Here is an 18,345-nt window from a genome sequence, read left to right as displayed (position 1 = left end):
CAATATGGGCAGAACACCTGAGTAAACATTTGTACAAATTGCTCACATGAAAAGGAAGGTGCTCAGCATCATTGAATATTAAAAGAATGCAATCAAAACCAAAATGAGATATACTTCACACGTGTTAGAATGGTGAGGATGTGGAGAAAGGAAACACTTTATGCACTGTTGGTGGGAATGTAAATTGGTCCAGCCACTATGCAAAACAATACAGTGGTTCTTCAAAAAATTAAAAATAGAACCACCATATAATCCAGCAATCCCACTTCTGGATATATATTCAATGGAAATGAAATAACTGTCTCAAAAAAGATAGCTATACTCCCATATCTGCAGCATTACTCATAATCTTAGGACATGGAAACAACTCAAGTATCTGTGGATGGTAAATGAATAAAGAAAATGTGGAATGGGGGAATAAGGACAATTATGTGAGACCATAATCAATAAAAAATTTTTTTTAAATAAATAAAAAATAAAATAAAATAAAATAAAATAAAAAATAAAAAAAGAAGATATGCTTTATTCATACAAAGAAATAATTCTTAAAAAAAGGAAATCCTACCATTTATGACCACCTATGTGGTATTATGCTAATTGAAATAAATCAGACAAAGAAAGACAAATATTATATAAACTCACTTATATGTATAATTGAAACAATCCAAACTCATAAAAATCAAAGAATAGAGAAATGGTGGGGATGGAAAGGGACTTTGCATTGGGCAATGGGTGCACAATGTAATGAACAGATGATGTTTTATTGAATTGTACACGTAAAACCTGCATGGTTTTGTGAACTAATGTCACTCCAATAAATTCAATTAAAAATAATAATAACTTTTAAAAAAGAGCAGAATGGTAGTTGCCAAAGGCTGTAGAGAGAGGAAATATTAGTCAAAGGATATTAACTTCCAATTGTAAGATGAATAAGTTCAGGGTATCTAACATGGTGAATTTAGCTAATAATATTATAATATGTACTTGAAAATTGGTTAATAAAAAAGTAGATGTTTTAATTTTTAAAAGATTTTTAATTGATTTTTAAACAAAGAGGAAGAGAGGAATGACAGAAGCAGTGATGTGAGAGCAAAATATCAATTGTCTGGCTCTTGCACACCCCCTACTGGGGATTAAGTCTGCAACTTGGGCAAGTGTCCTGACCAGGAATTAAAATGGCAAACCCTGCTAAAACTAGTATGGCTCAATGGATAGAGCCTCAGACTGCAGACTGACCAGGTTTGATTCTGGTCAAGGACATGCACCTTGGTTGCGGGCACATCCCCAGTAGGGAGGCAGCAGGTTGATGATTCTCTCTCATTGATGTTTCTAACTCTCTATCTCTCTCCCTTCCTCTTTGTAAAATTTTATTTATTTATTTTATAATAAAATGTTAAAAATAAATTAAATTAAATTAAATTAAAATAAAATAAAATAAAATAAAATAAAATAAAATAAAATGGCAACCCTAGGGTGCAGGGGTCAGGGCCCAACCAACTGAGCCACCCTAGCTACTGATTTTAAATATTTTCACCACACACAACAACAAAAACAACCTATTGTAGAATTATGTGAAGTGATGGGTGCATTAACTAGCTTTATTTTGATAATCATTTCACAATATATACCTGCATCAAATCATCACTTTATACCCTTAATCGTACATAATTTCACATGTCAACTCTATCTCAATACAGCTGGGGAACTCTTTTCCCATTAACATGGAGCTGGGAACATTCCATGAATCCCACCCACAGCATCTTTAGTGCCTCAAATAAGTCTTTGTTTAATAAATGAATCAATCATTCATAGGAGGACTTAAATGCCTAATGGCTTAGGATAACCTCCCAACACAAACTGATATATCATTTAAATTGAGTGCAAAGGCTCAAAATTACAGAACTGTGTTTCTAACCATAAAATTCCATTTAAGATTTATCTGTCCAGGTGTCATTTATCCATCTATTAAGTGCTTTCCTTTTAATTTATTCAAATACACATTTAGTTTACAAAAGTCTGAAAATTCCAAACTACTGTGATTTTATGACAGCTCAATTATGCCATTCTTATATTTTATAATTTAATTTTTATAATAGTGACCCTGCTCATTCTCCTATCTTTCCACTTTGCCATTCAAAATAGCTGAACTTAAAATTAACTCCAATTCAAGTTTGATATTAAAGCAAATGCTAAATTCATCACATATCAAATGATTTTGCACTCTTTAACAAAATTATAAAATTGACTATATTATACTATCTTAATAAAGATTATAAAGGAAACCCATTTGGCCTATATTGGCTCACAAATCAGGTTTAAAAAGCAAATTAATTCAGAATAAAATGCTTTAAGATTCTCTTTTAACTGGAAAATTTTGCTTGGCTGTCCCAAATGTTAAAATATGCCATACTTTTCCAAGAACCCTTGTAATAATCATTAGATTATAATTTCTACCATACATAAGTTTTATTAGGTTATATAAATAAGTTTAAATTTTAAAGGTTTGCTTTGACTTTATTTCACAAAACTATTTTGGAAAATAAAGGAAGTATTGAATAATTTGAGTTTAACCATGAAATTAATATGACCAGTGAGTATTTAATTAAACAGTATTTTCCTCATTGCCAAACAAAAGCCTGTTCTCTCAAAAACATGAGAAAAGTCTGAAAGGAGAGTGGGCCTTAAGAATAAATTAAAAGAAATAGTACATTGGAACAGTAAGAGAAATAAAGAAAAAAATGAGGGGGACTCAAAAATTTAAGAAGAAATTTAGAAGGTTATACTTTACTGATATATCAATATATCTTAATATTTAACAACTTCAGTTTTAATACATTAACATAAAACCTTTTTTTAATATATTTTATTGATTTTTTACAGAGAGGAAAGGAGAGGGATAGAGAGCTAGAAACATAAATGAGAGAGAAATATAGATCAGCTGCCTCCTGCACACCCCCTACTGGGGTATGCCTGCAACCAACGTACATGCCCTTAACTGGAATCAAACCTGGGACCTTTCAGTATGCAGACTGATGCTCTATCCACTGAGCCAAACCGGTTTTGGCCATAAAACCATTTTTAAGTGTCTTTTGGGGTGACTGCCCAACCCAATTTCTGGGAACTATTTGGTCTCAACTCTTAAAAGTCCTGGCAAATCCCTCAGTCCTATGCCAAATGGGACAGTTATTCATCCAACTTTTAATTCACCTAGTACTCTAAAAATCAATAAAAACATATTTTTAAAGGAAGTTCTTTTTAAGAAAATTGCAACTTAACAGCTTTGTTTAAAAAAATAGCTAGAAAATATAACAAACATACCTGAAATTTCTGGGAGCACTGAATGCTGATGACCTTTTTCTCCCACTGATGTTGGGGCCCAGCTCTGTTTTGCCATAAAGGTTGAACAGGACCCCCACATGTAGTTTGAAAGCCAGCTGTCAATTTGCCACTCATATGGCTGGAGAAGTAATAAAATGTAACCTGTGAAAAAATAATTAATATTCAAACAATTATAATAAAGAAGTTCCCAAATGTAAAAAGTTTTAAAGTGCTGTGTGTTTTGAAATACCTGACAAGGATGCAGGTTATTCGTTGGAAGAAAAACTCGGCTTCTTAAGTTTGAAGGAGAGTCCACTTTGGAGACCAGTGAGAGAAAGTGGGCTATTAGAAACAAGAGTCAGCATTTAGACTTAGGGTAATCACTGGTAAACTTACTTAATACACCAGACAGTAATTCAGGCTTATACTCACATTGGATCAATATGTTTTTGCTCAAAGAATTAAACATTTAACTACATCATTTGCTTTTGCAAATGATCTGACTGATATTTTTACTTCATTATATTCCCCATTGAAATTACTAATTGGGATTATATTCCCTATAGCACTATTATGGGCTGCAGTCCACAACCCAATTTAGCTTATATAACATAGAAAGTTTTATAATTCTGCAAAGATGGTGTCCAGAGAAAACATGTTAGGACTGTCCTCCAAAATAAGCAATTGAATGAGGAATTCAAAAGAGATCATTGTTTGCTATGATTTTCTCAAGAAAGGATTAGATCAAATAGTCCCAGCTTTTTCCAGGATTATAGAAAACAATACTGAGCCCTAATTCTCTCTTGTATGCTGTAGTACAGGCTGTGCCAGCTACTGTTTAAAAGACTACAAAATAAACGCAGTCCTAGCTAGTGGTTAGATTGTTGGTCTATGGATTGAAGGGCCATGAGTTTGAATCCAATTAAGGGCAACATGCCTCAGTTGTCAGTTGGGATGTGTGCAGGAGGCAACCAATTGATGTGTCTCTCTCCCATCAATGTTTCTGTCTGTACCTCTCCCTTCCACTCTCTCTTTAAAAAAACAAGAAAATTGAAAAAGTATTCTCGGGTAAGGATAAATAAAAATCCTATCTAATAAAGAGGGGATATACTAATTGACCTTCACATTGCCGCAAAGATGGCGGAGCCCACAGCCAATAAGGAGTGAATATGCTAATTGACTGTCTTATCCTCAAAGATAGCAGTGCCCACAGCCAATAAGGAAGAAATATGCTAGGTGACTGCCCCATCCTCAAAGATAGCTATGCCCACTGCCTATAAGGTGGGAATATGCTAATATACTGACATGCTCTCAAAGATGGCAGTACCCACAGCCACAGATTGGTGGTGCTCAGTCTCCTCAGCACCATCAGGGCCCGGCCTTGCCAAGCGCCTCCCTCAGGAGTCTCCCAGTCCCCTCAGGCTCTCAGCTTCCCAGGACTTGCCTGAGGCACAGTCAAGCTTTGGATGGTAGCTGCCCAGCCACCCAGGGCCACCCCAGGGTAAAGTAACCAAGCCCGGCCAAGGCTTGTGCTGCCAGAAGTGGCAGCAGCAGAGGTCTGATGGGGGCATCTCCTGCCCTTGAGGACTCCCAGACTGTGAGAAGGGGCAGGCTAGGCTGAGGGACCTCCCCTCCAGTGCATGCATTTTCATGCACTGGGCCTCTAGTAAATGGATAAATACATAAATAATAACATTCTCTGGACTTTCATTGATTTCCTGTAATACTTAACAAGATTGAAGTATATAATCTAGGAACTATTATTTTCTGCTTCTCTATTTTGTGTGCCACTGTTTGTCAAAAAGAATGAACAAATGATGTTGATGATGATTATAATGATATGTCTACCCTAGTTATTTAGTGGCATTTTAAACTAAGTTGGAAATCAAATTTAATTGTCACATCATTAGTAATCAATAGTAACATTATGAAACCTTAAATACCTCTTTTTTCCCTAGACTTATTCCAAAATTGTACTCTAATTAAACAGAAAGCAATGACATTAATGATTACTTATAGATATAGTCTGATGCATAATTTAAATTCCAGCAATAACAGAATATACTCCCTGGAATCTTCTATAATATTAAAAACACAATATGCTAATTAGACTGAACATCCTTCCAGACAACCTTCTGGATGAAGCTTGGGCTGCCAGGGAAGCCTGGGTCCTGAGTACCAGCCAGCAGCCGGAGGGAAGCCTGGGTCTGGGATGCCAGAGGGAAGACGGTGCTGGTAGCAGAGGAAGGAAGGCCTATTTTTTGCATGAATTTCGTGCACTGGGCCTCTAGTTATTATGTATCTAATAAAAGGATAATATGCTAATTAGACCAGATATCTTCCAGATAACCTTTTGGATGCCTTTCTGGACAAATCCACGGTGGCAGGGCCAAGGCAGAGGCAGTTAGGGGCAATCAGGATGGCAGGGAACAGCAGTTACGGGGATCAGGCCAGCAGGGGAGAGCAATTATGGGATCAGGTTGTTAGGGGAGAGCAGTTAGAAGGATCAGGCCGGCAGGGGAGAGTAGTTAGGGGGATCAGGCACGTAGACATAGGTGGTTAGGAGTGATAAGGCAGGCAGGCTGGTGCACAGTTAGGAGCCAACGGTCCCAGATTTTGAGTAGGATATCCCCCAAGGGTTCTGAATTGGAGAGGGTGCAGGCTGGGTTTAGGGACAACCACCACCACCACCACCCACTTGCATGAATTTCGTGCACCAGGCCTTTAGTATAAACACAATTTAGATGATGTTATCATAGTGATACAAAGTGGACTATCAGTTTGTTTCTTCTTTATATTCAGCAAATAAAGCAAATGTTAAGCAAATGATTAATTAAATAAGCCTAAAGAGCCACATTAAAATACTGTTTTAAGTTTAAATAATATTATTAGCAATGCAAATGACAACAGTATTCAATAGGCCCTAAATTATTGTTTATAAATATTCAGCTACTAAAAATAACATCCATAATTATACAGGCAAATTGCCTTCATTTTTTAAGAAAATTACTTATATTAATCATGTTTATTTTTTTAAGTTTGGTCAATAATCAGATTTGCCACATTATGCTAATAAGTATTAAGAGTAGCATTTGCAATAAAATAATCAATTGTTTAAATAAGGGTATTTTATAAATATAAACTATGACATTTGTTATGTGCTACGACACTGTAAATTCTGTACTTTGTCAGAAACAAAATAAAGGTTAATCTTTAGGTTGTCGTGCAAAGTAAAGTTTTAAATTCAGAAACAGCTTGAGGTCCTTTAACATTTGTACTGGTAATAAGTTTTCCTTCGATGGGGAGGGGGGGGGGAAAGTGTTCAAAATGCATCCAATAGCAATTTCTTGTTTTCTACCTTTAATTCCAACTTGGTGATAATAACAAACATATTTTTAAATGCACTTGTAATTTTACCTTATTCTCTACAGTATGAGTATAGAATTCCTTGCTTTCCATAAGACTTTAGTCATCTAATCTATAATTATAAAAGAAAGCAGATCCTTGGGAGCATAACCTTTTCCCACACGCCCATTCCCTCACCCGACACCCTCCTACTACTGGCTCTAAACATCAAGAAGAGACTTGTGAAGCTGACAACAACAAAAATGTAACCAATGTTCTCTCTCTTATTTTAAGTCTACATTTATAATTATAAATGAAATCATGCTGTTTATGTTCTTTGTAATCTTAATAATTAACTCTTTGTCACAACTTTATTTTAAGCATGCTTTGAAGATATACTCTGCACTTGCTTAAAATAAAGTTGTGACAAAGAGTAAATGTTAATGTCAAAGAACTTTCAAAATTATTTTTTCTTATTTACTGAGTAGGTATTGGAGTAAAATCCAATATAACAAGATTGATAACCAAAAAAGGAGAGTATATAAAACATAAAAGCAACAAAAAACATGAATCAAGTCTTGAGACTAAATCCAGTAACTCTGGCAGTGAATTCCACCAACTTTGATGCTCAGGAAAGAGAAGGTAAAATTTTCAGTCTTGCTTTCTTCAACTATTAACAGGCAGTGGTGTGTTTCCTCCATTTTCCAAGTTCTAGGTGATTAATGGGTATGATTGTGAGCAGAAGAAACATAAATCCTATTGCATGCTACAGAGTAATAAACTGGCTCAAAGGAAGAAAAACATTGAGCATTTTAGCAGTGAAATAATATCAGTTCTTAAGAACATTTTCCAAAATATCAGGCTACAGGAGTGTATCACCATGACAAGGTCCAAGGCCTGAGGAAAAGTTTAAAATGTCAAAACTTTTATAAAGGAAATGGTGTGTTCACCTATTACAGAAATATGCCTTAGTTCAGATAGTTGAGAGGAAATAATCGTCTTAGATATAAACTCCTTCTCTCTATTGATATAGGAGAATGTCAATAAAGAGAAATTATAAATATCAATAACTAATCATTATTATAACGATTGGATCGTTACATATTGAATACTCCTCAATACTGAATTATAATTTTGATTTTTAGAAGTCATAATAATTAATTGTAATATGACAAAACACAGAATGGGATGGGCCAAGTGAATCTGTTCCAGATTGACCCAGGGCCCTCTGGTCATCTCTAAGGTAGGCCTGGGTTCCAACTTTGGTTCCCTACTTACCAAATCAGACTGAACCACATACTTGAATCCTGTGATTGCTGATGAGTCAGTTCGCCTGTTATGGCCAAGTGGCAGTCACTATTCTTTGGTCCCCAGGGGCCCTGGGCGTGGAATTCCTACAAGGATTTCGGGTAGTACTGGAGGAGCTGAAGTCAGAAGGAAGACAATTCCAACAACTGACTCTGAAGCAGCTCAACAGTAGTTTCAAAAGAACTGGAATGTAATCTCAACCTTTCCTGAATATGAAGTTTGAGACGGATTTCTTTGTAAAGAATGTCCCTTTTCGTTCCATGAAAAAGGAAAGCAATTATCACCCTTTATTTCTCAGAACCTGAGCCTGTGGCTTTTTATAGCCTGGGAACCTGAATATCACCCAGTATGGTTCGGATATGCAGGCACCCCCCTTTGCCTTCCGCTTCCTCTACCTCCATTACAAGCTCAAGCATGAGGGACCTTCAAGAGAAAAGGCCTATTATCAGGAGCAAAATACAACCAGCTGCCTCCTTCAAAATGTATCTCCAGGGGATTATATAATTGAGCTGGTAGATGACACTAATACCCACAAGAAAAGTGATGCATGATGCCTGAAAGCCAGTGTGTTCCCCGCGGGCTGGACCCACAGAGTTGTTGCCATCACTGCGCTGCTGGTTGTCATATCGTCATTCGCAACACTCTTCCCTGTGATGTGCCCAATAAGCAACAAGAAAACACATGTTCGCATTTAGATGAAGAGAGACCTGAGTCCTCCACCTACACCACAGCATTACACCTACACCTAGCCAGAGAGAGGCTCTGGCGCGGCAGAAGGCCTTCTTCACTGAAGAGGCCAGAATCGCATGAACCACAGCCTCCCGCGAGACCATGGCCTCCCGCGAGACCATGGCCTCCCGCGAGACCATGGCCTCCCGCGACATCATGGCCTCCCGCGAGACCATGGCCTCCCGCAGCCCGGACGCCTCAGCAGGAGAACTACTTCCGGAGCAAGGCAAGCCGGTCCCTGTACGTGACCGTCTGCAACAGGCGACGATTCATCCGCGGGGATCCGGGCTGGCTTGAGAAGCAGTTCATGACCTCTCAGCCTCCCCTCTGCCCCTCCCTTCCTTCCTCCCCCCCCCCCCCCCCCCCCCCCACTCCACTGCCGGGAGCCAGTTCCACCCAGGCCTGGTGCTGAATGACTTCATGTACAAACTGGGCTTGAAAGTGACCTCAGGGCTGAGGTGCCGTCTCCAGGTCATGACCTCGCAGCCTCCCCTCTGCCCCCCTCTTCCCCCCCCCCCTCCACTGCCGGGAGCCAGTTCCAAGGCTGAGGTGCCGTCTCCAGGTCGCCTGAGGGGCAGCAGCCGGGCCCCAACGAGGCCGTGGGCATCCGCTCCTGCACGCCGGGAAGGCCGCGGGCACCGCACTGGAGCATCTATGACTCTACTCATCTGTGCCCTCCTCCAAACTGTCTCCGCCCCTCATGGAAGAACTCTCAGCGGACCAAACTCGAACGTCCTCACTAACCTAGAGCATGAAGTCCCCCTCGGGCCTGGGTGAGGAGGACCCTCCTGCCCTTTTGCCCAACGGAAGAGTCTAAGCATTGCCACTTTAGCTGCCACCTCTCTCCGGTTCCCAGCACATCTCCCTGGTTGTGCAGCCCACTTGGAGCTGAGGTCTCCTACAAAGATGTTTGGAGTGAAATTCATGCCAATATTTGTTCTCCTTGCCCTTATCATCTCACAGATATCTTGGCAAAGTCTCTGATTTTATAAAAACCATGTGGCGCTTGGAAAGGCGTGTCCATAAGATCTGACAACAGCTTGCCGTGGTAGGTCAGACCTTGGGTTACAGCCAGTAGTGGGAGGTAAGGAGGAAACATATTAAAAAAAAAATAGGAAAAATACCTGCACTGATCATTCAGAGTTAATTTATCTCTGCAAACTTTGTCTATTCATTGTTGGCTATTTTGATTTTTAAATGCTTTGTAGAAAAAGCACTTTTAATACTATCACAACCACAGAAATCAAATGTTAGTCTATCTGGAATCCATGTCATTACAGATGATTCTCCTGGCCACTTTAGGTGTGGAATTCATGATGCCATAGATGCTTAAAAGGTCAAGAAGGTGACTGAATATATAATCGCCTTTCATAAAATGAGTCTTAATGTTTTCATGGGTGGCATGGCTGGCTGAGGTGGGCGCTGCAGGGCCAGGATGACCGTCTAGACCAGCGGTCGCCAACCTTTTGGACCTCATGTACTAACAGTAGCCCGTGGACCATACGTTGGCGACAGCTGTTCTAGACCATTCTTTCTGAGATGAACTGGTCAACATGCAAAATGCACCAAAGATCAGCTCTCAGGTCCACCTCTGGGTCTGAGTAGCATCATGTGAGGGCCAGATCTGCCTGCCAAGCTTTCCTGGGCTACCTTTATTGCACTGTATCTCAGAGGGTAGTGCCTGGAATTTTATTTTTGAGAGACTGATACACAAATGGACCCTAGTACTGGAAGTTACAGTTCATGTGTCATTTGGCCTCTGATCTAAAAAGCTGTGTTCAGAATATTTGGGGTCAGAATCTACAGAAATACAGAAGTGTGTGGAGGCTGTAGCCAGTTAATCTGCTGAACTGGTTTTGACTAATGACAAACCTCTTTTTAAGAAGGTGAAAAGGAGGGTGTCATAGTAATATATAGAAATGTTTAAAAATACTTTAAAAATGCCTTAAAAATATATATGTTAAGGAGGTTTGAAAATGTTTAAATCAACTTTCCTTGGAACTTAAAGTGTGATTCCCCACTGCCCTGAAGCATGTGTACCTCATATTAATAGATAAGAATTTGAACTTCAGTAAACAACTCAGAGTGATTTGTCAAGATAACCACCTAAGTGAGTAATGTACTCTCCCTAGATAGCCACATGTAGCCCCTTGCCCTGTTTGAGATAAACATGTGTCCTGGGTTTGAGTCTGGTCACCTGGGTGGCTGCAAATGGGGCACAGGCTTTAAAACTGGGGTCCAGACAGTCAAAGTGCTCGTCTGTCGAGACAGCCACAAAGGCCCGTCCTCTTGCCAGTCCAGCAAGGGATGCTGCTCCACACTCCTCTCTCTGCCAGACAACAGAAGAACAGTCAGTAACACCTGATTGAGAGGCAACCGAGCTCTCAGTGAGGAACACCGGCTCCCTGCATCAGGACCAGACCAGCCTAACTGCCGGACCCCCAAGGACAGCACCACTGGGATCCACTTAAGCCTGTACCCGCAGCACCAGGAATTGTGTAACAAAAAGCTGTGTAATTTGCAACTGCATATGTTTCATGTGGTATAATTCCTCCGGCAATTGATTAAATTACTTTGTGTATGCTTAAAATTTAAATTAAAGCATCTGGTCTTTGCTGGTCCTGCTGTGCATAGAGTAGTCTATTCACTAACAACTACTTGAATGTCCCACCCCAACATGGTTAGTTTATCTCAAGGGACTACTTAGATAAACACCCCAGATCCTGTCCCAGGATCTCCTTAGGACAGAGGGACTGTCCCAAAGATGAATGTAGTGTCTAAAGAAGAAATGGGACCTGAAATCATTAATTTCTTGAATCTGAAAGTATCCCCCCTACAGAAAAGAAAAAAAGGACATTTATAATGAAAAAAGAATCAACCCATCAAGAAAATATAAGACTTATAAACATATATGCACCCTTTCACTCTCTCTAAGAATTAATGAAAAAAATACCCTCCAATGAGAATTAACAACAACAAAATGATTATGAGGTTGCTCAGGGAACTTAGTGACAATTTCACCAGCATAAAAACAAAAAAGCCATAAAAAAGAACCAGTCAGAAATAAAGAATACATTAGGGCAGCGATAACCAACCTTTCAGACCTCACAAACCATCAGTAGTCCGAGGACCACTTGTTGGCAACCACTGCTCCGAAGGTTTCCTTAAGGTTTCCTTGAACCAGCAGTCACCAACCTTTTGGACCTACCAGTGGTCTGAGGACAACTGGTTGGCAACCACTGCATTAGAGATAATTGAGTAGATTAGATGAAACAGAGGATTAGACCAGCAATTTGAAAGATAAGGTAGCAGAAAATTCTGTCAAAACAGCAAAAAGGAAAAAGCTATCTAAATGAAATTTAAGAAGTCGCTGGGATACCAAATATACTAACATTAAGAAGGAGAAGAGAGAGCACACAGGTTTAAAACCTATTTGAAGTAATAATTATAAAAATCTTCCCTATCCTGGCAAAGTAAATATAAATACAAATCCAGTAGGTGTAGAGAGTCCCAAGCAAGGTGAACCAAACACATCATATCTAAAATACAAAAGGTTAAATACAAAGAGGAATGGTAAAAACAATAAGGGAAAAACAGTTACCTATAAGGGATCTCCTATAAAACTTAGCTGATTTATCAACAGAAACTGCAAGTCAGAAGGGACTGGCATGAAATTGTCAATGTGATGAAAAGCAAGGATTTATCTATAAGTAAGATTATTCTACCCAGCAAAGCTATCATTTAGAATTGAAGGAGGAAGAGTCTCCCAGACAAGAAAAAGTTAAAGGGGTTCATCATCACCAAACCAGTATCATAGGAAATGTTAAAGAGACTTGTTTAAAAAAGAAAAAAAAGAAGAAAAAAAAAAAAAATATATATATATATATATATATATATATATATGAATAATAAAATCACAATAACTACATATCTATCAATAATTATTTTATGTGTAAATGGATTAAATACTCCAGTCAAAAGATGTTTGGAGGCTGCATGGATAATAAAACAGGACCTTTACATATTCTGTCTACAAGAGACAAATGACACACACAGGCTGAAAGTAAAGAGATGGAAAAAGTAATTTCATAAAAAGAAACAATCAAACAAAAAAGCCAGGGTAGCAATATTTATATCAGACAAAATAGACTTTAAATAAAAGCCTATAACAAGAGACAAGAAAGGACCCAAAATTCCTCTTCTGGTTATTTTTCCAAAGAAACCCAAAACTCTAATTCAAAAAGACATATGCATCCATACAATCATTGCAGCATTATTTATAATAGCAAAGATATAAAAGTAACCTATGTGTCCATAAATAGATTAGTGGATAGCCCTAGCTTATTTGGCTCAATGGAGAGAGTGTAGGCCTGCAAACTGAAGGTTCCTAGGTTTGATTCTGGTCAAGAGCACATGCCCAGGTTGTGGCCTCCAATAAATGGTTCTCTCTCATCATTGATGTTTCTATCTCAATCTCTTCTTCTCTGAAACCAATAAAAATATATATTTAAAAAATTGATGAATGGATAAAGAAGCAGTGGTGCATATGTACAATAAAATATGTCTCAGTCATAAAAAAGAAACAAAATCTTGCTGTGGGTAACAACCTGGATGGACCCAGAAGGTATTGTGCTGAGTGAAATAAGTCAGTCAGAAAGACAAATGCAAGGTGGTTTTACTTATATGTGGAATCTAAAAAAGAAAACAAAATAAATGATCAAACAAAACAGAAACAAACTCAATGATATAGAGAACATTTTGATAGTTACCAAATAAATGTGGGTTGGGGATAGGTGAAAAGGGGGAAGTTTTACTATCTATTTGTAAATGACAGGTTCTTGTATATATAAGGTCCTAAGGAACTATGTGATTGCATTGGGGCACTTGAACTATTCAGTAGAATTTTCCTATTTTAAGGTTATTTCATTAATAACATTAATTACATCTACAAAGTTCTTTCACAGAAGTACCTAGATTAGTGCTTGATTGAATAACCTGGGAATGGGAATCTTGAGGGAGGGCATGCATCTTTATAATTTTCCCTACCATAATTAGGTAGGCAGCAATTTGGTTCTCTTGTTCCATTTGCTGTGTTTTAAGGTATTAACCAAAGTGTATAAATAAATCCTGAAGTAGTTGAGTATAAGTTCTTCCTTGACTAATTCAGTTGTAGGACACACTAAATCAATGTGACTACTAATTACAATTGGCAGAGAACGTTGGTTTGCAGAGAACAGAAATCTGCTCAGTCACTGTAATCGGTGAAATTCCCTGCCCACCTTCATTAGACAGATTCTCAGTCTTCTGACAGAATAGTTATGGTTCAAAAGATAGATTCCTTGAAATTTGTGTTGTATTTATTTCAGGTACTAATATTTAATTTAATGTATTTCTGTTGAATCTGAATTTTTTACTTGTGGCTAAATTAATTTAAAAAAATATATACCCATGTAAATTTAACAAATAACCATTCTTCCTGTAAAGATAAAATTTCTGCCCAAAGGAAAGAAAATTATACATTAAAAATAGTATATATTTTTATTACACATAAAAAATACATATTCAAAATATTAAATAAATTATAGAATATATTTGGCTCTAGTCAATAATATTTATTACTTTAAGATATTTGACAGCCGAAGCTGGTTTGGCTCAGTGGTAGAGCGTCGGTCTCTGGACTGAAGGGTCCCAGGTTCGATTCCGGTCAAGGGCATGTATCTTTGTTGCAGGCACATCCCCAGTAGGAGGTGTGCAAGAGGCAGCTGATGGACGATTCTCTCTCATCAATGTTTCTAACTCTCTATCCCTCTCTCTTCCTCTCTGTAAAAAATCAATAAAATATATTTAAAAAAAAAAGATATTTGACAGCGTGACTAGCTATGTTATGTGGAGAAATTTCATTGATGTTGTATTAGTTAGTTCAAATAATCAGTTAAGTTGTCAACTCTGATTCCCTGACTGATGTATTTCTCTGAATTTGAAATAAATGAAATGGAAACATAAACATATTATATTATACAATAAAAATAGGCATAAATTTTGTTGAGGAATTATGGAAAATGCATGTAGCTTACTCATTTAAAATGTGCACTCATGCAGACACCTATCAAGGACCTTCATATTATTAGTTTGACAATCAAAGAATTTGTGGAAGAAACTAAAGTTCTCTCCAAAATACTACTTGAGGCAGAACGAATCATTAAGTACCAAATGTGTATGCCTTTAAAATTCTTTATGCAACTCCTCAACCACTGCCACATCCATCAATGTCTTTCATTTCTGCTTCTGGATTGGGCAGCAGCAGAATTAGAATTATCAACTGTGAAGGAGTTTTGGTAGAGAAGGGAAAAGAGGAAAGGAGATGGTACTGTTGAGTAACATTAATATCCTTTCAATAACATTTTTATTTTTAGAAAGAAAGAGATATCAATTTGTTATTCTGCTTATTTACTCATTCATTGGCTGATGTTTATATATGCCCTGACCAGGGATCAAACACACAACCTTAGCATATCAGTACCACACTCTCACCAACTGAGCTACCCATCCGGGGCCTCGTGACATAGTTTTGACCTTCCCAAATACACTATCTGCTTTATCTTCATTTCCAAAGAGAGCATCCTCTAATCCACATGTGTCAAACACAAGGCCCTCGGGCCAAATCCGTCCCGCCAGGCCTTGCAATGTGGCCCACACCGCGCTGTCATCACTACACTCCGCTGCGTTTCCATCACAATGACAGTTTATGACTGTTCAGTAAACCATTCGGCCCGCGATTTAGGCTGGATTTTAGATTTTGGCCCCTTCTCTGATTGAGTTCGACACCCCTACAGCAGGCTACGATGTAATTGCCTGAGAACACTATGTATGAATTTGCTCAGACTAACATTATAGATCTTTTAAAGTTTCTACCTGTATCATCATTAATTGTGTTATTCTCGAAAATGCTAAATGACCCCTCCTTAATTTCAAATGCATAAAAAAAAAAAATTGCAAGACTGACAGTCAAGATGGTGGCATAGGTAAATGTGTTACTTGCTCCCTCCCACAGCCACAACAATATTAAAATTAAATGATAGAACAGTCATTACTCAGAATTGCTTGGAATATGACTGAATGGGAGTTCAAAACTACAGAATTAAAGAAGGAACTACATCAAGACTAGTAGAAGGGGTGGAGACACAGAAGGGTCTGGTCCCACACCCACCCACATGTGGTGGATTAAAATTGGAAGGGATTTCATGGCTATGTAAGTTCCCCTGAAGAGGAGGGGTCCCAGTCCCATACCAGGTCCCCCAACCCAAGGTTCTAGTGCCAGAAAGAGAAGTCCCCATAACTCTGGCTGTAAAATCAGCCAGGAATTGAGGCCAAGGGAGATGGAGGGCTGCTGGTGTACCAAACAGTCCCCCTTAAAGGGCCCACACACAAACTAACTCTGACTCATTTCCTCCAAACTCCAACACAAAGGCAGCAGATAGAAAAGCACCAGAGAATTGTGGGAAGAAACTGAATTGTCCAGTATCAGGTGAGAGCAGGAGGAACAGCTTTCTCCCAGATTGTAGTGCTGGCAGAGGCCATTTTTCCTTTGATGAGCCCTCCCCCTACAGAGCCAGCAGGTTGGTGCCATATCTGAAACTGTATCAACCTGGCTAACACTATTTTCCCTGCCCTAGACATCCCTGAGGACTTGCCCCACCAAACTTCTGTCCCACCCGAGCTGTTTTAAGTGGCTTTTCCATGCATCTGGCTTGTCTTGGCTCATGCTTCAGATTTTCCTAAAATCTCTCAAATAAGTAGTATATGGCTTCAGTGGGCCCCATACCTCTCACTAAATGACCCCAGGCCACCCTTGGTTTGCAGCTTGGTCATGCCTGGGCACATCCAAGCCCAGCGTAAGTAGCAGCTATCTGCATATTGCTTTGTAGCTTATGACAGTTGGCCATGAGCAGAACATAGATGACAGCTAACCTTGGCTTGCAACTCTTGGAAGGCCCCAGAACCAGTGCACCTAATGGATACCTTCAGACTACGCTGCATAACTACCATCTAATCACTTCCACAATCAACACAAGGGACGAACTCAGTGGATATCAAAGCCCTGCTGAAATAATTCCTGCTCTGTGGGGTGGGCTCCTGAACAGCTGACCCTCCCATGGTAATCAGAGGTCAGTGGTCAGTGGTCACAGCCAGTCCTTGCAGCTGATTGGCCTGGAGGCAAACCTCTCCCAATTATATGCCAATAGCAATCAAGGCTCAGCAACAAACGGAGGGTGTACACTGTCCATATGAGGAGGCACACCTGAGTGTCCAGCTTGGAGTCATGGTCACTTACTTGATTAGGGAGGCTGAACCTTACTGAACATCTACTGCATTAAATCTATCTACCAAGCCTGGGTGATGTAGGAGTTCTACCAAATACATAAAAAAAACACACAGGAAACCCATCAAAAGGACACAAATATGTAACATGTGAAAGAACAGAACAAAACTCCAGAAAAAGAATTAAACAAAATGGAGACTTGCAATCTACTTGAGGCAGAGTTCAAAACACGGTTATAAGGATGTTCAAGAAACTTAGAACTCCCACACAGTAAAAAAAGAACCAGTCAGAAATGAAAGATAAACTAACAGAAATGAAAAATAATTAACAAGGAATTATCAGTAAAGTAACTGAAGAATTAAATCACTGATTTGGAATATATGGAAGCAAAAGCATACAATTAGAATAGCAGAAATAAAAAAGAATCCAAAGTTAAAGATAATATAAGGACCCTCTGGAACAAATTTAAGCATACCAACATTCACATCAGGGGGATGCTAGAATAAGAAGAGAATGAACAAGAAATTGAAAACCTAATAACAGAATAAATAATATTTGAAAAAATAATAACAGAAAACTTACCTAATTTGGTGAAAGACATACAAGTCCAGGAAGCACAAAGAATCCCAAACAGTCCCAAAGAAGCCAACACCAAAACACGTCATAATTAAAATACAAAAGGTTAAAGACAGAGAATCTTAAAAGCAGCAAGAGAAAAGCAATTAGTTACCTACAAGAGAGCTCCCATATGACTGTCAGCTACTTTCTCAACAGAAACTCTATAGTCTAGAAAGGATTGATTAAAAATATTCAAAGTGAAGAAAGGCGCCGAAACTGGATTGGCTCAGTGGAATAGAGCGTCAGCCTGCAGACTGGAAGGTCCAATTCCAGTCAAGTGCATGTACCTTGGTTGCGGGCACATCCCCAGTAGGGGTTGTGCAAGAGGCAGCTGATCGATGATTCTCTTGCATCGATGTTTCTAACTCTCTATCCCTCTCTCTTCCTCTCTGTAAAAAAATCAATAAAAATATATTTTAAAGAAAAAGTGATGAAAGGCAAGGACTTACAACCAAGATTACACTACTCAGCAAAGCTATCACGTACAATTGAAGGACAGATAAAGAGCTTCCTAAACAAGAAAAAGCTCAAGGAAGTTATTACCACCAAATTAGTATTACATGAAGTGCTAAAGGGTCTTCTTTAAGAAGAAAAAATGCAATATTCAAACAATAATATCACAATAAATACATATCTATCAACAATTGAATCTGAAAAACAAAATAAGTGAACAAGCAGAACAGAAAAAGACTCATGATACAAAGGAT

The 18,345-nt window shown here is 38.6% G+C and overlaps 1 protein-coding gene across 1 annotated transcript in view; it reads right to left on the bottom strand.

The window, feature by feature from the left end:
* MALRD1 (MAM and LDL receptor class A domain containing 1) overlaps window positions 1-18,345 on the bottom strand; it is a 578,615-nt gene that overhangs the window by 535,234 nt on the left and 25,036 nt on the right. The window contains exons 3-4 of the mRNA XM_036459535.2: window positions 3,569-3,660; window positions 3,319-3,480 (exon numbers count right to left, since the gene is read on the bottom strand). Of these exons, the coding sequence (XP_036315428.1) occupies window positions 3,319-3,480; window positions 3,569-3,660 (254 nt within the window). The remainder of the gene's footprint in view (window positions 1-3,318; window positions 3,481-3,568; window positions 3,661-18,345) is intronic.

This window comes from Pipistrellus kuhlii, unplaced genomic scaffold (genome assembly GCF_014108245.1).
Source record: "Pipistrellus kuhlii isolate mPipKuh1 unplaced genomic scaffold, mPipKuh1.p scaffold_m20_p_1, whole genome shotgun sequence".
Lineage (NCBI taxonomy): Eukaryota > Metazoa > Chordata > Mammalia > Chiroptera > Vespertilionidae > Pipistrellus > Pipistrellus kuhlii.
This window is presented reverse-complemented; position numbering and strand designations above follow the sequence as displayed.